General features: G+C 46.5%; 1 protein-coding gene across 3 annotated transcripts; it reads left to right on the forward strand.

Annotated features, from left to right (window-relative positions):
• The first annotated feature begins 13,340 nt into the window (after positions 1 to 13,340).
• On the forward strand, positions 13,341 to 18,654 carry Pax4 (paired box 4). 3 transcript variants are annotated; one of them, XM_057786653.1, is made up of 10 exons: positions 13,341 to 13,353; positions 14,092 to 14,222; positions 14,514 to 14,729; positions 15,017 to 15,092; positions 15,632 to 15,757; positions 15,964 to 16,046; positions 16,397 to 16,466; positions 17,289 to 17,344; positions 17,607 to 17,748; positions 18,518 to 18,654. In XM_057786653.1, exons 1-10 carry the CDS (start codon positions 13,341 to 13,343, stop codon positions 18,652 to 18,654), a joined length of 1,050 nt encoding a protein of 349 aa, XP_057642636.1. The 3 variants fall into 3 exon arrangements, with proteins under 3 accessions (XP_057642636.1, XP_057642640.1, XP_057642646.1); XM_057786657.1 differs by having other exon boundaries at positions 17,328 to 17,344; XM_057786663.1 differs by having other exon boundaries at positions 17,328 to 17,344; positions 17,610 to 17,748.
• Positions 18,655 to 20,571: the final 1,917 nt, after the last annotated feature.

A 20,571-nucleotide genomic window follows, 5' to 3' on the forward strand; every position in this document is an offset into this window, starting at 1 on the left:
GTGCCACCACTGCTTGGCTCTCTTTTACCTTTTTAACCAGATCCAAGAGAATTTCCCTCCGGTTTGGAAACTTCTCCTGTGGGGAAGAGCTGCCCACCACCATCGCCTAGCAGAAGTGTTCGGTGTTTCTGTGAACAGGGTGATGAATTTCTCTCACCTGTCTTCGTACTGGAGATGTGGGAGCCATGGCTTTTACAGATGTTTCCTTGCTTCAGTGGCCCACATCCACAGGCTTGATCTTCTTCATCTTCCTAGAGTGACATCTTCATTATTGCTCAAGGCTCCTATGCTAACATCTCCCTTCTTCTCCAAAGCTCACCAAACCTTTCGAAAGAGCTTTCATTGTTTATTGAGATGAGGGCGAGGAAAGAGGAGGGAAGTGGAAATGTGTAAGGCCTTCACTCTAAAAATTATTACGGTGAGCTGGGGCTGAACCTCAGCAGAAGACCAGTGCTTGCCTAGTATGAGCAAGGACCTGAATCTGATCTCCAACAAATATCATATGATTCCACTTATGTGGCAGACCTAAAATTGGCAAGTTCACAGAGACAGAAACTAGAATAGACACCACTAACAGCTGAAAGTGAAGATAGTTATTACTTAAAGGGCACAAATTTCTGTTTGAGGTAATGAAAAAGTTGCAGTGATGAAGAGTGGTGGTGTTCATATAGCATTGTGACCGCGCTTAACGCCTCTCAAGCGTACCCTCAAAAGTAGCTAAAATGGCCAACTGATGTGATTAGCATAATTAAAAAGGAAAGAAAATTCCAGAGGTAAGAAAAATCCACATCTTTACTACTGATTCAACATAATCACTCCTCTCTCTGGGTTACTAAGATTAGCTTCTTGCGGCAATCATGCTAGATAATCTAATCGATCTTTTTAGTGCTTGTTTTGAAATACATTCCTGTTTTCTCAAGGGATAAATTATTCTCAGACTCAGCTTCCCCTAACTTTGCTTATAACCCAAAGGAGGCCAACCCACACTGCTGGAGTCCCCTGCTGACTGCCTTCCCCAGAGAAAGTCAGACATGTGCCAAGGGATGGGGTCTTGGGGAAAACAGATGTCTCGTCGCTCTGTTCGTTGTCATATTTGTACTGCGACTCCTTTGTCACCTCTGTTTGGGTGCCAACTGCCTTTCCTGACACCACTCTTGCGGTCAGGGGAGGTATCAGAGGAAGGCAACAGGGGCGCTGGTGTTACCAGCTGCCAACCTCCGTCACTACGAACTGCAGGGAGACTGAAGGGGGCGCCCGGGAGCTGACCCGGAGCAGCCTCTGTCCGCCACACTCCAGGTGACTGAACCAGGAGGCTGAGGTCGAGCAGCTTTGTCTCCAAATAATGTTCAGTCACTCGCAGCATCTTTAACTACACATTTAATTGTAAGAAATTAAAAATATATATACAAATACAAAACTAGGAGAAAGAATGCAAAGGGCTGGGAGGCTGGAAAGAACCCGGTATATTGTGAAAGGCCTAAATGCTGGAGGGTGGGCGGGGAAGGGAACAAAAGTCAGAGATAAAAAGCAGCCTCCCTTGCACACTGGTGTCAGCGCCTTGCACGGGGGGGGGGGGGGCGCGTGGAGAGCTGCAAAATTTAGCCAGAGCTTAAGATGTTGACTTCCAGAGTTGAAAGCAGAGCGTTGATCTGATGCAGAACCAAGAGCATCTGAGGACGGCTAAAGAGGAGGCGAGCTGAGGGTTAGGGTTGAGGGATGCCATCTGGGCTGGTAATGAAATCCATGGCCATGGGTCATTCAGATCTGATTATCGTGCTGAATTAATAAGACTTTATTTATAATTGCCTATCTTTACATAGCTTGCTCTCTAGGTAATGTAGAGTCTCTGTCAGGCTGAACAGGTGTTGTTTTGGGGACCTTTGTGGACACAGTGAGGATGAAGAGCCCTAGATTTCTGGGACAGAGGTAGGATCCTTATCAGGAGGGAGGGAGTTTTCCTTCTCATTTCCACTGGATCTGGCTAAGCAGTGGAAGGTTAGCCAAGCTAGAGTATTCCAGGCCGCAGATTATAAGCTTATTTTCAGTGAGGACTAAAGAGAACTAATAGAATCCACGATCACTGTAACCTAGCCAAAAGTCCACAATGATAGAAGTGGGAGGCAAAGGCAGGTGAATGGGTGGAAGCTCATGGGCCAACTGGCCTAGCACACACAGCAAGCAATAAAGAGAGACCCTCAAACAAGGTGGAAGGCTGGGACGGACACCCAGGCTTGTCTTCTGACCTCCACACTCATGTTATAGCACATGTGTGTCTACACATACACACACACAGAGAGAGAGAGAGAGAGAGAGAGAGAGAGAGAGAGAGAGAGAGAGAGAAAGAGAGAGAAAGAGAGAAAGAGGGAGGGATATCTTAAAATGCAACTTTTTGTAATTTCAAAAGCCACGCGACTATTCGCTAAGCAAGGTAACTCTGGGTCAACAAAGGGATTTCGTAAGATAGGCCAGTGAAAGCAGAGATCACAAGGGTCAGCTGCAGACGCCCAGAGCCAGGAATGACAGCACTACAGGGAGGGTGTCCTGGGAATCTCTTAGGCTAGACTGTAATCACTGAACTCAGTCAGTACACAGCAGTATTAAACTATTGATGCACAATAGTTATAATGATAACAATAGCAAGCACATGGAATGTTCTTATATGTATTAACTTACGTAATACAACAGTCCAGACGAGACAGCCATATTCTTTTCTTTTTTTTCTTATGTTATTTTTTGAGAGAGTCTCACTGTGTGGACTGGAATTCCCTGTAGACCAGGCTGGCCTTGAACTCACAGAGACCCACCTGCCTCTGCCTCTTGAGTGAAGGGGTTAAAGGTGTGCACCACTATGCTTGACTCATTTTATGGATATTGGAGAAATAAAATACAGAAAGTTGTTCAGCGAAACGTGAGAAGAAAGATACATAGCAGAAGGCAAGTGTTTTGTTCTTTCCTTTTTTCCACTGCCTTTCTAGCCTGGCATGGGTTCAGTAATTATTTTCTGAAGTAACCATTAGTAGATCCAAGATCATGCGGGTGGCACAGCAAGTCGGTCTGGGATAAACGCGAATGTGGTGGGCCAAGATGTAACCACGCTGTCCTAGGTACTGTTACAGGATAAGGACTTGGTGCACGTCAACTGAAGCTACATCTTGATAAGCCTTGCCCCATCCTAACCTGACTATCTGAGGGAACACTGTCCAACTCGTGTAAATGAGGCCAGCACTACCCTAACGCTGAGCGAAAACAGTGTGGAGGAGGAAAAGTGCCAACATGCATGTGAACAAATATATTAAAATCCTCAACAACATGGAAATAAATTGGATCCAGCAGTACAAAGAGAGCTATATACCATGACCAAGTGCGATTTAATACAACTAGACAATGCTGGTGAAATATTTAAAAGTCTGTTAATGTAATCCACCACATTAGCAAGCTAACAATGAAGAAACCACATCACTATATCAAATGATAGAGGAAAAGCATTTAACAAAATCCAATACCCATTCATGACAAAGAACAACAAAACAGCAGTTACCAGTCTCAGAAAGTTACATAAAAGGTGAATTTCCTCAATGGCTTTTTAAAAATCTTCAAATTCCCCACAGACTCATCATTTGTAATAAATGTACTGTTCTGGTGGGAGATATTGATAATGTAGCAGCATGTGGATATGTAGATGCAAATGTAAAAGGAACCTTCGAGTCAGTTCTGCTGTGAACCTGAAACTGCTTTAAAGCACAAAATATCACACACACACACTTAATTTTTATTTATTTTTAATTTATTCTTGTCTCAACACATTTAGTTTTTTTAATTTAATTTATTTATTTTGATTTTTTTAAAATGCAGGATTTTTCTGGCTGTCCTAGAACTCACTCTGTAGACCAGGCTGTCCTCGAACTCAGAGAGCTGTTTACCTCTGCCTCCCAACATGTGCCACCATGCCTGGCCACACATTTAATTTTTAAAAAGTTTTCTAAAAACCACATAGATCATTCAACATAGTATCAATGAAGAAGAATAAAGTTGGACAATTCACACTCCTCAACTTAACACTTACTTTAAAGCTACAAGATAGCATAGCATTAGTGAAAGAATAGGGGTAGAGATCAATTCAACCACACAGAGATAAAGGAAACCATACCAGTACTGTCAACATTCCTAATCTATTTTATGTGTATAAATGTTTCACTCTCATATTTGTCTGTGTATCATGGTGTGCCTGGTGCCCACAGAGGTCAGAAGAGAATATTGGATCCCCTGGAACTGGAGTTATGGATGGTTGAATCACCATGAGGATGCTGGGAATGAAACCCAGATCCGCTGCAAGAAAAATGTTCTTAACTGTTGAGCCATCTCTCCAGCCTCCAGTCAAATACTCTTGATCAGGGAACAAAGGTGATTCAATGAAGAAAAGCTAGTTCTTTCAACAAATTTGAACAATTGGGATATATCTTTAAAAATGAACATTGGCTTAGATTACACATTTCAAAAATGTCAAATGAAAAACTATAAAACTGCTGACTGGCGGTGGTGGTGTATACCTGTAGTCACAGCCCTTGGGATGTAGACGCGAGAGACTTAGGCGCTCTAGGTCACTTTGGTTACTTAGTACATTCCAGGCAAACCCGAACTTCATCAGATCCTGTTGCAAAAAAGCAAAAAAACAGATGTGCTATTACATGCACTCAGGAGACAGAGTCAGGCAGACCTCTGAGTTTCCAGGCCATCCAGGGTTACGTAGTGAGATCCTGTCTCAAATAAATCAACAAATAAGTAACCAAAACAATACACCAAAAGAAAAAATTATCACGTAAGTTGGGCTTGGTAGTGAATGTCTTTAATCCTAGCAATGGAGTTAAAGAACCAGATGGATCTCTGAGTTCAAGCCCAGCCTGGTCTACGAAGTGAATTCCAGAACAGTCAGAGCTACAAAATAGGGAGTCCCTGTCTCAAAAAACAAACATCAAAACAGACCATAGCAATTTCTGGCAAGGGTACAAAGCAACAAGCGCTGTCCTCTGCTCTTTCTAGGGATGTCAAATGATGTGGAAACATCAGAATGTACTTTGTCAGGTTTTTTTCATAGCTAAAAATAGTCTCACATATAACTGAGCAATTGTGCTCCTAGTATGTTGAAAATTTGCGTGTACACTAAAACCTGCGCATAAATGTTTACACTAGCATGATTTATAATTGCTCAAACTATACAATGTCCCTCATAGGTGAACAGGTAAACTGGGGTTCATCTATACAATAGCTTAGTATTTAGCAGTAAAAACAAAAGAACAATCAGTATATGAATAAAGATGGATGATATTAAACAGATACTTGCTAACTGAAAAGGTGACAAATTCCATGATTTCACTGTATGATATTCTGGAAGAAGGAAAACTATAATAATAAATAAAAAAAGTTCAGTGTTTACCGGGTGTTTAGGAAAAGGAGAAAGGTTGAATTTGGAATGACAATAATTCTTAGGTAGTAAATCTACTATTCCATATGATGACACAATTGTGGACACATCTATGAAATGTTACAACATAAAGAGTAAGCCCTGATTATGCAATTTTGAAACACTCACGTAAGAGGTCAGAGGGACCTAAAAAGAATGTGGAATGTATCAAAGCAAACCAGCTGCACTGGACATCTACGAACAATCCACAGAAGTGGATAGCAATAATGTTGCTACTTTAGGAAACTTTGAGTGGAAGAGGGTTCAAAAAAAATAATAAAGGTAAGAAAACTTGTACGGAGGCTGGAGATGTAGTCCGGTGATGGAGAAACTGTCTACATCAATAGGTCCCTAAAAAAAGAAGCTCCTGCACTGAAATGAACAGATGTAAGTAAGCACTGCTCTCTGGTGAAAAAGATGTTACCCAGGGGCAGTTGTGTTAACCATTCTGACACAGCAATGATGTGCACTGGAACTGGAAAAATTGGTAAGTAGGTGGTGGATTATGTTTTATGCCCAAACATGGGAGAAACAGAAATAGTTCCTGTACTAATGGATTACAATGAGCAACATCACGTTTATTTTACTACAGATTCAAATGCATACATATAGAAACATGCATGTATTTCTTTGTTCTGTCGGTCAACTGACAGAAACTAGAAGCATTGACATCCTATTAGAAGCTAGCACCCGCCTGGCGGTGGTGGCACATGCCTTTAATCCCAGCACTCTGGAGGCAGAGGCAGGTGGATCTCTGTGAGTTCGAGGCCAGTCTTGTCTACAGAGTGAGTTCCAGGACAGGCTCCAAAACTATAGAGAGACCCTGTCTCAAAAAACAAGCCGGGCGGTGGTTGCACACGCCTTTAATCCCAGCACTCGGGAGGCAGAGGCAGGCGGATCTCTGCGAGTTCGAGGCCAGCTTGGTCTACAAGAGCTAGTTCCAGGATGGGAACCAAAAGCTACGGAGAAACCCTGTCTCTAAAAATTAAAACAAACAAACAAACAAAACAAACAAACAAACAAACAAAAAAGAAGCTAGCACTCTAGTCCCTAGATTTTGGTTTCTTATATTATTGTCCATTAAAATGACCAGAACTCCTTGGAGAAACAGATTGTTCTAGGAGTGGGAAATGGACAAGATAAACCTAGAGTATCTTTCAAGTGTCAGAAAGTAAGGATGCACTGTGACAATCACCTCCAAATAAAAGTCACACAAACTCCATGTGGGTTCGGCCAGTGAGGGCATGCTGAGGGGACAAGGGACTGATGACCAGCCCTGAAGCAATGAAGCAGCAAAATTAAGTAGTACATTTAGTTATACCCCAAAGAATAAAATAAGTTTCCTCAGAAATAAATACATCTATATTGATTCCTACAGAACCTTACATCGTGATTAATAGCCAACAGATAAATTATTGGGCGCATAGATATGAGAGAAGACAAATACTCAGAGAAGCTCAACTCAATTATGCAGATGGCGTTCTCAAGTAAGTGACTAGAACTCCCCACCCTTTAACTACGACTTACACACAGCAGCTTCTTCAGAAAATTACAGTATGGAATGCAGGAGAGGCAACTTAAGTGGACAAAATGGACACAGACTACTTCAGCTAGAGGACCAAGGTCAACATCAACAACTACAAACCATGTTAGCCTAGGTACCCTTGATCTATGTGATAGAAACGGTACCGCACCTCTTTGCTCTTCATCCCTTAGCCCCATTGGCGATGTGCAGGTGGGAACCAGGTGTGGTGCTATATACCTGTAAATCTCACCACTGAAGAAGTGGAGGCAGGAGTACCAAAGGTTCAAGATCATTTTCAGTGGTATTTGGATTTGAGGCCATCTGGGCTACATTAAGAGTCTGTCTCATAAAAAAACAAAGAAACAGTGCCTTTAAAACTCCCAGGAAAGGGGTGGATGAGGAGAGGTTAATCAAGGGGACCTAAGTTACACTTAGTTAGGAGCCAGAAGGTATGGGGTGCCACCATTGCTCAGTAATATGTATAATGTAATGTATATTTCAAAAAATCTAGTAGAGAGTATCTTGAATGTTTTCACTGTGAAGAAATATTAAGTTTTGAGGACATAGACATGTTTAAGCTCACACAATGGATGTGAGTATCAGACATCATATGATACCCCATAAGTATATATGATTTTGTGCTCTTACATAGTGGAAAAATAAGTTAGAGACTCTTTCAATCAAGGGGTGGTTTATAAAAAAAACTTGATTCCATAAAACCATCCCAGTTATTAAAAACAGAAGGAATCTAAGAAACGGCCGAGGGGAGCTGAAGGAGATGTGAAGACAGATGTGAAGTGGTCTCCTGGATGGGTCCTGGAACTGAGGTGGGAACGTAAGGGTAGAAGCGGGGAAGTCAGAAAGGACTTCAGCGAGCAAGAGCATCAATATTGTCTACTAGTCACAACGCATCTACCGTGTTACTGTAAAATGCTGACAGGGGAAACTGGATGGGGAACGTATGCCAATTCTCTGTTCTGCCTTCAAAACTTCTCTGTCATACGGTTTAGTAAAACAGACAACTGGCTGCTTGTTGTACGCCTCAGTGCCAGGCGAAGTAAGGCACTGGGGTGAGGGCAGCCATAACAATTAATAGGGAATCCTAGTTTGCAGGCCTGGTGGCTGGCACAATGTCACCCTTAGGTTCTGTCTTACTGTGATTGCAGGCACAGTGTCTGGAGGGGAAGCTCTGGATCTTTAGCAATTCCCAGGGAGCCCCAGTTTGCAGGCCTGGTGGTTGGCACAATGTCACCCTTAAGTTCTCTCTTACTGTGATTGCAGGCACAGTGTCTGGCGGTGTAGCTCTAGATCTGTCCTTTCTCATCCAGTGGGCTTCCTTTCCATGTCTCCAGTAGCTCTAGTCTCTCTGAACTTCTCGATTCCCTTGGGAGTCTAGTCTTAGAGAAGAACCATTCCAGCCGACCTCCCCTAGTCTTGTAACAAACTTGGGTCAGGCCTGAGCTCAGAGATAAGGGGCTGGATTTTTTTCTGTGCTCCTACTCCAAAGCGGGATGGAGTGTGCGCTTTTCGCTACCTTTCTTGGGGGAGCAGGGGAGGGACCTGGGCCTTGCAGACTCTGAGCTGAATTGCAAAGGGGTTTGCAGGCAGACAGAGTTCTGACACTGGAGGATAATCAGGTCTGGAGGAGTAGAAGGATTGTACGAAGTTTTGTGGGCTGTAGGATGCAACTGTAGCGTGACTTCTACGCTCAGGAATATCCAGGGAATTCGAAGAACTCCCATATTTTTGCAGCAGAGGAACCGCTTGGACTTTAAAGTGGGAGGTTCCGGCGGCAGGAAAATGACTTTGGATAGGTGGCGCGTGCGCTCTGGAAAACTGAGGGCTGGCAGAGAGATGGGGCTGTCTTTACAGAGGGAAGATGAGGACCAGGACCCCACAGCCTACACAAAGGCACCATAGGGAGGGGAGAAACAGTCTGGAACTGGCATCACCTCCTCCAACAGGTGCCAAGAGCTCCCGGGAGGTGCCAGACAAAGTCAGCAGGCCTGTGCGCCAGCCGCGCCCTGTCTTCTCCAGCTTTACGCACGGGTTAGCTCGCCTTTTAGCCTCGCGAGGAAAACAGGGAGGAACTCCAGCCATCTCTGCTAAGGATAGAAATTTTTCCACAGTCACAGACCCCTACCAGGAGTTTCCCCAAAGGCAGGAGCCAACGGTCTAGGCTCTCTCTACACCCAGGTGCGGAAGGAGCAGGAAAGGCCTTGGCTGGCCCAGGAGAGGGGCGCACAGCTTGGCTGGCGTGTGGCAAGACCTTTGAGTTAATGTATAATTGTGAGCAGATGGCGGGGGCTGGCGGCAGCCTGGGGGCTGGGCTCAGCTAATGAGGGACAATTAGCCCCAAACACGGTGGGGGCAGTTGAGAGAGTCAGACAGTGAAGGTAGATATTTGCTCCTCAAACAGTCTGGCGCGTTAGGCAGAGGGTTGAGCGACTGAGCCTTTGAGCTTGCTAGGCCCCCCGCCAGGGCCCTTTCCCCTTTTTTTCCTCTCCTATCACCTCTGGGTCGAAAGCTTCTGTTTGTTCAGACCCGAGAGCCTGTTGTAAAGACAGAGCGAGAGGGTAGTTTATGGGGGAAATCTCTGCCACCACCATCTGCCAGGGCTTGTCCTTTCTCCCCCCTGACACCCCTACCTACACCCTCATACAGCTGTCTATAGGAAAAGCCGGTCAGGGCATGAGCCTTGAGCTCCAAGATGCAAGGGCAGATACAGAGAAAAGAATGAGGCAGGAGAAGGACGATGAGAGCAGGGATGCCCTGTGCCTTCTTGGGGACCTTCTTTTGCCAGGCGTAATCAAACAGAGTGCCCAGCAGTCCCTAGCTGCCCCTGGGGGAAGAACTCTTCTTGCCCTGGGGCATGTGCTGTCCTGCCCATGGTGCTGAAAACATCTGTTGCAGTCTTCCCTCCGGTCCAGCGCTCCAGCCCAGCCTGAAGATGCTGGAGCAGACTGGAAGAGGTGTGGAGTATGTGTCAGGGTAAGACTGAGGACCCATTTCTGTGATGCATTTGGCTTTGGAAGACAAGAGTTTGCAACTCTAAGCTCCAGGTTCATAGACGATACCCACTTCTGAAACACCACCAAAACCCAAAGCATTTACCAATGAGATCTAGTCTTTCCTCTTACTTCTTGGTCTAGTCTTAAAGCCTTAATAAACGGGGCTGCTTACTTGAGCATCACTTCTGTGCCTGAGTTACAGAATCTGAGATACAGAATGGACCCCAAAGTCTTTCTACATCTGCTCCTTCGCACCCTAACAAGCGTCTGCCCACAACTGCGATGGCAGCAAGGCTCCCAAGCACGGAAGTCTGTGTTCCCTTCCAGCAACCCACTCCCAAGGAACAACCTCCCCACCCACTGGTTTCCACACTCCAGCAATGGCCCAGACAATCTATGGTGTCTTTTGTGAGAACAGGAATATCATTTTTTAAAATTTAATCTAAAACTACCCAACCCAAGTAACATGGAGTCTGGAAACATCCAGAGGTGTAAGAGGGCAGAATAGAGTGTGTGTGTATCCTCAGAAACTCCTCATGCATTTCTGGTCATCCTGACTCTCAGTCCGACCAGCCTAGCACCACGATGGCCCTATTTCCAGGCGAAGACTCATTCTGTGTCATTTCAGGCACGGAACAACTAGAGAATTGGTGAGAATCCTCCCTGGGAGAACTGACATGTGTGACCCACACTTCTCTGTCCACTCGCCTTCTCTTGAGGTTTCAGATGCCAACTCAGACTGTACTCCATCAGGCTGTATGTCATTTATCTTGTATAATAATACACACACTATCTGGTGGTTGACTCAAAGACTCTGACATATGCAGCATGGCTGGGAAACTGTATCAGTGCTTCTGGAATGTTCTTTTATATTTCTATGCATGTGAAACTTTGGGACCATAGTCTGAAGTCCCTCGTCTTCCATGATCCTCATTCTTTTCAGGAATACTGGCCCATGCTTGGGGACACCCTATGCTGAGAGAGCCTGTCTGAGAATGGCTCTATGCTTCCTTCAGGGTGAGTAGACACAAGGTGGACTCTGAAGCCCCGCAGAAGGACCCAGTGGGTCCCTGATTGTGGGTTACCCTGCTTCAGGGCCAATGTCAGCCAGCCCCATGCACACTTCCCTCCTCCTCTGCTCATGGCCTGTGACATCACTGGCTACTCCCAGAAGGCTGCCCTCTGCTCCTGAGCACAGACTCTGTGTGGCTCTGGACCCCCTGGCTGGACTGAAGCAGCAGCAGAGTGGAGGCTGGTACAAGAGCAGACCACCAGCAACCTCTGGAGCCCCCACAGGAGCCTCTGAACTCGCGCTGGAATTCCTACCTCCTTTCCTCCACCCAGGTAGTTCGCCAGCAGGCTCATTGTCTGCTCTGCCTCCCATACTGTCTCCATGTCTTTGTGTGCCCAAACTCAACTTTCTTCCTCCTGTCTACACAGTTATTCTCCTTCCTGCCCCTTCAAGTACTCAACCTGCTGTCTCCTCTAATGAGTATCAAGATTTTTTTTTTCTGACAGGTTGCCACATATATTGGGAGTGTGGGGGAGGCTATTGGAGATAGGGTTTCCTTTTGTGAGTTCAGGCGTGATTCATCTTGGTTTGGAGGTCTTTTAGAGGTGACTATTGGACCTGTGTTCCACAGTAACTTTGGTCACTTGGGAAGATAGACTCTTATGCATGTTTAGCTGATAGTCTCGGCCCTTGTTCCCTTGCCCCTTGCACCCCCAGCTTCCCTCTCCATTTCTTAAATGACAGTTGTCCAAGGATTAAGCAGGGCTGAGGGAAGAGAAAGAGAATCTCATGCTTTGAAACCAGAAATGTTTTACCTTTGTTCAGAAACTGGCTTCTGAACCTTGAATTTTATTCTCTGAGGGGGGTCTTGATTTATGTTAATCTTAGTCTGTGCCTCCATTTTCTTTGTGTGTGTGTGTGTGTGTGTGTGTGTGTGTGGAGGGGATTTGACTGTCTCCCTGAGTTTCTGGAATGCTGAGAGATTGAAGGGGTGTATCTCCAGATATGTAAGCAAAAATAAAAAAAGTCACCCTCGCTACCAAATTCAATGAGCTCTGGATCCATTGATGTTTCGCTCCTGCTGGTTTCTTCTTCCTATTGCATTGTTATCTCCATTTAAAAGGAAAGACTCCCACGAAGAATTCAGGTGTGACTGATATTCTTAACCTCCTCCCTCTCCTGGTATAACTCTCTACACGCTCAGCTTGCCTCTGTCCTTTTCTCCCCCCTCACTTCATCCCAAGCACACAGCAATGTGCTCATGCCTAATGCCCTGTTCGAAGTAATTGCTGTTGAGTTAACTGAGCCGAGGCAGCTTGGTTATTTCAGGAAAGTTCCGTGAGTAAACTGTTCCCTGGAGTTACCTACAGCTCGGCCAGGATCCCAGGCACAAAAGGAAACAGCTTCAACTCCTTGTAGTTGCTGTTGAGAGCAGAAAAGACAAGACTGTGGTGGCTGTTGCTGCGCAGACTCTCTTGTGCTGAAGATGTCTTCCGCTCCCACGAGTAGACAGCATCAGCACCCTTCCTTTCCAAATGCTGCAAGGAAATGCTAGTAAAAATTACAATGTCTGAAAGGCAGCCATTGAAAAGGAAACTTCACTGTGGTATCTGGACTTATTCCATGTTCAAAAGCACCAACAGCTACAACAACCGTAGACCTGTTATGAGCCGTGCCTTCTAGCAGAAGTCATCGTCTCAGGCTTATTGTATCTTTCCGACTTGTGGGACCGGATCCCAGGGTCTGAGGGTAGAGATGAGTCCCAAATCCCCCCACCCCGCTCCGAGCTTCCTGGAGAACACAAAAAACAAGGGTAAGGGTGTCTTTGAAGTGCTTTGATGGGAGTTTGGAGAACTGAATTTAGGACCTCCTGATTACAAACTCTGAACTTGAAAGCCAGAGACTCTCTGGCTCAAGGGTGTCAGTCAGGCACTGAGAAGGCTTATGGTCAGCCAGTCGTCACAGTATCCACTTGGGGAAGAGAAAGTCCAGGTACTGAGAATGGTCCCTTCCACCTCTCAGCCACTCTTTAATAGATACATGGGAAGTTAGTTCCTCATCCTCCTCCTCCATCCTCCTTACCAGGAAAGATCCAGTCCCCAGCTGACCCTGTGATGTCCGTCACATAAGAACGTAACAGAATTTTAATGTTTTTGTGTTAGCCAGCTTGCTAACCCTGTCGAAAACATTCCATTCCTTGACCATTTCAAGGAACCACACTTAGCTAACCCTATATTATTGCAGAACCAGATCAAAAGGGAAACTTCTAGACGCTGCCCCCTTCAGTCTGCCAGTTGGCGTCCTGTCTTTCCGTGAGGAGGACCAGTGTGAAGCATGCAGCAGGACGGTGAGAGGCCTGGGAGAAGCTAGAAGGATAGAGAAGGGTTCCGAGATCGAATACTGCCGCTGGGTCTTGGCTCCCAACAACACAATTTCAATTGTCGTTAGTCAATACCCGCCCTGGGCATGGTTTTCTCCAGTTGCTCCCACTCTGCTTTACTCTGCTTCCTTTGGATTAGGACATAACCAGCTCCCAAAGAAAGTGGCTTGTTTTGAGGACCCTGGGAAAAGGTGGGCACAATCTCAGAGAAAGACAGACTGTGTGGTGTTGTAATAGGAGCGGCGGGCTGCGTCCCACCACCCGGCTAGCTTTACACCCGAAATAATTACACTGGAATTGTATTCTTTTAATCACTGCCTGGCCCATTTGTTCCAGACTCTTATTGGCTAGCTCTTACATATTGATCTAACCCATTTCTAATATTCTGTGTAGCACCACGAGCTAGCTTACCAGGGAAGATCTTAACCTGTGTCTGTCTGGAGTGGGAGAATCATGGCGAATCCCTGACTCAGCTTCTTTCTCCCAGCATTCTGTTCTGTCTACTCCACCCACCTAAGGGTTGGCCTATCAAATGGGCCTAGGCAGTTTCTTTATTAATTAACCAATGAAAGCAACAGATTATAAAGAAATCACTCCCACATCAGTGTGGTAGCCGACCAGGATAGAAAGCCCGAGTGACCTTCTGCAAGGGTGAGTGAGGACCTGGGCACACGCAGTGCCCTGAAGCTGACCTCTAACCCCCAGGAATCAGCAGTGTGAATCAGCTGGGGGGACTCTTTGTGAATGGCCGCCCTCTTCCTCTGGACACCCGGCAGCAGATTGTGCAGCTAGCAATGAGCGGGATGCGACCCTGTGACATCTCTCGGAGCCTTAAGGTAGTGCCTTGTTCTTGTCCCATAATGGAGACAAGAACCAGGCACCAAGGACTTCTCTTAAGATAACAATTTGGGGATGAACCCTGAGGGTCACCTCCTAGAAGACCCTCTTGGAGGTTGGAAAGGGGAGTTTTAGGTGCCCAAGATGAGCTTAGCCACTCAACTCCATGGCTTGGCTCAGTAACTCCCCCTCCCCTCTTTGCCTTGTAGCTTCCTTTTGTCTTAGGAAAGCTCGGCTTCCTTCTACCTATCATGTCTTCTGTGTCTGTTCTTGCTTCTCATCTGACTCAGGTATCTAACGGCTGTGTGAGCAAGATCCTAGGACGTTACTACCGCACAGGTGTCTTGGAACCCAAGAGTATTGGAGGAAGCAAGCCGCGACTGGCCACACCGGCTGTGGTGGCTCGAATTGCTCAGCTAAAGGATGAGTATCCAGCGCTCTTTGCTTGGGAGATCCAGCGCCAGCTGTGTGCGGAAGGACTCTGCACTCAGGACAAGGCTCCTAGTGTAAGTGCCCCCTCCCTACCATGGGGGCTTTGCTGGTAGACTGGGGAGAAGATTCCTTTCTTCCTTGGCAATTTTGTTATCTTAGCCTCGTGTTCGGGGAAACTGGTATCGGCCTCCTGACTCACAAATTTCTCTTCTGAAAAGCGGCAGTAGTCAGGGAACTGAGGAGGAAGTATGGGTTGGAGGCGGAGCAGGCATTGGGAATGGTGAGGCGAGGGCAAAGGATCTACAGAACGCAATCCTGGGTGCAGACACAATTTTCCCCCATATGTACCCCAACACCCCAGGTGTCGTCTATCAACAGAGTCCTTCGGGTGTTACAGGAAGACCAGAAGTTGTACTGGACACAACTCAGGTTACCAGGTGAGTATTAGAATTGCCAGCAGAGATAACCAGAGCCAAATTCTTAGCATTTTATAGCTCTTCCTTTTGCCTAGGTGAGGAATTCTCCCTCTTTTTTTCAGTCACCCTCCCAACACTCCCTTAAAGAGGCTCTAGTGGGTGGTTTTGTTTGCTCCTGATAGAATACAGAGGTTCAGAAAAATGAAATTGCTTGCTCAGTCATCAGCCAGTAGTTGGCATGTCTTGGAACAGAACCTAGATCCCTTAACTCTTAGGTTCACACTAACTGCTAAGGGCAAGGCTAGACAGGGCCTTTCATACCCTTCCTCTACTTCCTTTAGCTTCTCAGTACGTTGTCCATATCCTACGGGGTTGTTCAAGCCTGGAGCAATTCTGTTTTCCCTAAGTAGTACCATGATACTGGGCACTGTATAGCAAGGAACTGCATACTCCTATAGCCGCACTCTGCTGCTGTGCCTGTGTTGTTGGCTAGTGAAAGACCCCAGAAAACCAGAAAAATCTACATCACAAATGCCATAAGACATTGTCCTCCTTCGCAGCTGTTTTGGCTCCAACTCTTCCCAGTTCCCATGGTAGATGTGAGGCTCCCCGAGGTCCCCATCCAGGGACCAGCCACAGGAATCGAACTATCTTCTCCCCAGGCCAAGCTGAGGCCCTGGAAAAAGGTGCTGGGCTGGGGTAGACAGTGGGGCAGAAGGTCCTTGGTATAGCAGAAAGGCTTGAGACTTGTGGGCAAGGGCTGAAGGGTCCAGGTTGTGGGTGGCTTGGCCTTGTAAAGGAGGGCTATTTAGGGTTTTAAGAGGTAGGGAGTGGGGATTGACAGGAGACCATGCCTTCCTTACCCTCACTGTGGGAACCTCTGTCTCTACAGAGTTCCAGCGTGGGCAGTACCCAGATTCAGCCGCCCGTGGAAAGCTGGCTGCTGCCACTTCTCTGCCTGAGGACACCGTGAGGGTGAGTGAACTCTGTAGCAGTGTGAGGAAACTGGAAAGCGGAAGAAAGTTCTGACCAGGGCTTTGGGTCTGCTAAGGTAGAGATGGCAGCAAGAGGGTGGGAAACAACGTGCTTAGAAAAAAATCAGAGGTGATGTCCTCCTTGCTTTTCTGTTGACCGCTCTCCTCGTTTCCACACCCAGGGCTTTTAAGTGAGGAACGAGACAGAGAGCAAAGGCAGAGCAGGGAGAGAGGGTGCCAGAGTGGTGGAAGGCTCTGCCTTCGGAGTCCAGGCCAGGGACACATGGTGAGAGCAGCTGGTGCCAGGTGGCTGAAGACACAGCCAGTGATACAGTTCCTGTTCTCTCTCAGGTCTGGTTTTCCAATAGAAGAGCCAAATGGCGCAGGCAAGAGAAGCTGAAGTGGGAAACACAGCTACCAGGTGATTTCTGTGCATATCCATCCATCCACCCATCTACCCACCCCCATCCATCCATCCATCCATCCACCCACCCACCCATCCATCTACCCACCCATCCATCCATCTACCCACCCCCATCCATCTACCCACTCATCCATCCATCTACCCACCCCCCATCCATCTACCCACCCATCCATCCATGTATCCATGCATCCACCCATCCATCTATCCATTCATTCACCCATCCATCCACCAACCCACCCATCTATCTATTCATCCATCAACCCACCTATCCACCTATCCATCTTTTTATCCATGTATCCATCCATGCATCCATCCATGTATCCATCCATGCATCCATCCATCCATTCACCAACCTACCCATCTATCTACCTTTTCATCCACCAATCCACTTATCCATCTATCCATCCCTTTATCCAGGCATCCACCAATTCATCTATCCATCCATCCATCCATCTGCATCCATCCATCCATCCATCTGCATCCATCCATTCATCCATCCATCCATCCATCCATCCATCCATCCATCCATCCATCTGCATTTACATAACAATCCTCATATACCTGGCTCTGTACTAGATTCTGGGCATGCCCAGACCCTGTTCTTAAGGGCTGCTCAGTCCCTAGGATCATTCCTTGAACTTTATCATTATTTCTGGTTTCCTAAGGCCTGTTTTGGGAAGAAGACAGCCTAGTTTGTGACATTTGTCTCTTCCAAACTCTGCAAGACTCTGCTACCTTTCCTGGAACCTTTGTCTTTTACCACATCCCAGGTCCCCATGCCTATTTCTCCCTCTGAGTGGATCCACCCTCACCTTGTAGGTGCTTCTCAGGATCTGATGGTACCAAGAGTTCCCCCAGGGATCATTTATGCACAGGTACTTAGGAGGAGTTTATGATCTGGGAAGACTGAAGGTCTCATGACCTCTCCTATTTATGGTGAAGGCATGGGTAAAACCCATGGATAGGCAACCCTCCACTGTGTCTTCTACAAAGTACTATCCCTTGTCTTCCATGTGAATGGCATCCTCTGGGGTGTAGGACACAGCCTGGGGGGCAGGTGGTCTTGGGGGCCATGCAGTCCTAGTTCTCAGGCTTTCTTACTAGTGGTTGAGAAGACCCCCAACTTTGCTTTCTTAGCAGTCCCCTGGTAGTGTGCCCTCAGCAGCCCTGCCTGTGCCGGAACCTCTGAGTCCTTCCTTCTGTCACCTGTGCTGGGGGACAGCACCAGACAGGTGTTTCAGTGACACCCCATCCCACACCTGTCTCCAGTCCTGCTGGGGTAAGAATTGAGAACAAGATGTGTGTTCCCAGAGTCTACTACAGATCCTGGAGGGCATGGGAAGGGGTAGTTGTGGGATTCTACACCTTTTCTGTGGGAGGGTATGGTCCTCCAGCTGGGGATACCAAAGGAATCTCTCAAAACAACTTCCCTCATTCCTTGTGTGACTCTTAATGCTGGGGCGTCCATAGTAGCTCTGACACCTACAGAAGGCAAAGGAAGTGGTGCTGAGATCTGAATGTATATACCCTTAGGTAAGTATGTCTCAGCCCTCCGCCTCAGTGACTTTGAGAGGCCTGTAGGACCAATAAGCCCAACCCAAGTGCTAACAAGATGGCTGAGCAAGGAAGAGCACTTGCTACTGAGCCTGACAACCGGAGTCTGACCCCGGAAGTTCACATGGCAGGAGAGAATCGACTCTCACGGGTTGTCCTCTGGCCTCCACATGTGTGCTTTGTATTCGAACCCACAAATAGTGGATAAATTAATGTGGGAGGGGGAGGCCCATGTTTCCCTGCTTGTGCGCATGCAGGCTTGAGCACACCTACACACCCATGGTGAATAAATTAATGTGGGTGAAAAGCCCAAGCTCCTCAGAGTCTTGCTGGTGTCGCCCCATTGCCACCTTTGCTCTTCCTGCTGCTGGCTCTGTCACTAGTCTTGGTGCCACTTCAGCCCTAACCTGTCTGGTACCCCACTGTTGTAAGACTTGGACTAAGGTGAGACCCAGAGACAGGTGAGATTTAATGCCATTATTTCCCCCCCACAGGTGGCCACTCCCTCCTTCCTGTGGCTTCTTCTTCATATATGGAATTTGCCTGGCCCTGCCTCACCACTCCTCCTGTGTACCATCTGATTGGAGGGTCAGGAGACGCAGCATCAACCCATTACTCACACTGGCCATAACAGGCTTCCATTTGGCAGTAATAAAAACTTTTTTAAAGTTAGCAAGAGTTCTTGCTATTAACCTTCTTTTCTCATGAACACCAATGTGCATCTATCTATCTATCTATATCTATCTATCTATCTATCTATCTATCTATCTATCTATCTATCTATCTTTGATCTATCTTCTATCTCGTAATTTATGTATACATGCATTGTATCCAGTCATATTTATCTGTAGTAATGAATCTATCAATCCCATGTTTGTAGGTATTTATGTACCTATTGATCTATTTAGGTGTTGGGGTTACACATGCACACACATATTACGTCATAGCACCTCACTCTCCGGTCCTCCAGCACAGGTCAATAGAAAACAAACCAATGAGAGTCAACAAATAACTAACTAACCATAACATAATAGCCACACCTAAGAAGATTTACTAGAGTTCTTTTATTTATTTGGTTTTGCTTGTTTGTTTGTTCGTTTATTGTTTTGATTCAGGGTCTCACTATGTAGCTCTGGCTGTCTTGGAACTAGCTCTGTCAACCAGGCTGGTCTCAAACACACAGAGATCCACCTGCCTCTACCTCCCAAGTACTGGGATTAAAAGTATGTGCCACCACCCCTGCCAAGACAATTTATTATAGTTCTTTGGTCTGAACAAATAAGTATCAATTTCCTGATTGCATATGTATTTTTGCCATAGCAGCAGAGTGTAAATGACATTTTGAGATTCTCCTCTCCTGTTCATACATGCTCCAGGGGCAAATTGGAGTCCCAGACGTTCTCAAGTCTGTCTGCAAAGAAAGCTGCAGGCTTCTCCCTGGTAGTCTTGGGATGTGGGGAGAGGGAAGAAGTTAGAAAAAAAGAAGTTATGTGAGGGGATATTTGGAAAGGAAGACTGGCTTGTATTTCTAAGTTCTTTCTCCTCCCCACGCCCCCGCTTCTTCCCATAGAATCCCAGCCTGGCCTTGAATTCCTAGGCCTCCTGCTTCCACCTCCCAAGTACTAGAATCATAGGCAGGCACTGCAAATTCTCAACAATTCCTTGCTCTTCTGAGAGGCAGAGGGTGGATAATGGTGGTAGTGACAGGAGCGGGGGTGGGCGGCATGCTTGTGTTTTCCACCTGGAGTAGCAAATCCTCTAAAGCTGGCAGTTGAGGAACTGTGAGCAACCACACATCTATTTATATGTAATCCATGTTAAAATGAACAGTTAGCTACCACGGAACCAGCCACATTTCAAACACCACATGTGGGTTGCGCTTTCTTTTCTGGAGCGTTTTCACCAACAGAGAAAAGTGTGATCATGGTGTAGCCCCGGAAGCCATTTGATGACAAAGACGACACAGCCTGCCCCTCCCCTGACTTTTCTGCTTTTGAGATGGAGGTCTGCTTGATAAGGCTGCTCAGGAAAATAGGCAAGGTTATAGGCAGGCAATGTGCACAGCACAGTCAGAAAACAGCCTCTCACTCCAGCAACAGGCCTGACATCAACAACGATCGGAGCTGTCTTATTTCAGCTGGGACCCATGGATGAGCACAGACAAGCAAAGGATGAAGGGTCACTTGTGGGGAACTGGACATAAGACTGTGGATTGTGTGTGCGCTCATGTTTGCACACGCATGAGTATCCCTGTATACACACATTCCCATGCTTGTGTGTGTGTGTGTGTGTTTACAGAATGCTGAGGAAGAGGTTTTGTATTAAAAGACCTGTAAGATGTATTACCTCCTTAGGTAAAACCTGTTTTTTTTTAAATTTATTTATTATGTATATAGTGTTTTGGGCACCAGATCTCATTATAGATGGGTGTGAGCCATCACGTGCTGGGAATTGAACTCAGGGCCTCCAGAACAGCAGTCAGTTCTCTTAACCTCTGAGCCATCTCTCCAGCCCAAGACCTGTTTTTGTAGCAGAGTCTCACCTTGCT

This window comes from Chionomys nivalis, chromosome 1 (assembly GCF_950005125.1).
Source record: "Chionomys nivalis chromosome 1, mChiNiv1.1, whole genome shotgun sequence".
Lineage (NCBI taxonomy): Eukaryota > Metazoa > Chordata > Mammalia > Rodentia > Cricetidae > Chionomys > Chionomys nivalis.

What these genes read in the sequence shown, in the direction of transcription:
- Pax4 (XM_057786653.1), top strand. An exon ending in GACACAACTCAGGTTACCAG is followed by an intron (nt 15,093 to 15,631) that starts GTGAGTATTAGA and finishes CCTCCTTCGCAG; the next exon opens with CTGTTTTGGCTCCAACTCTT. An exon ending in AGCTGAGGCCCTGGAAAAAG is followed by an intron (nt 15,758 to 15,963) that starts GTGCTGGGCTGG and finishes CTGTCTCTACAG; the next exon opens with AGTTCCAGCGTGGGCAGTAC.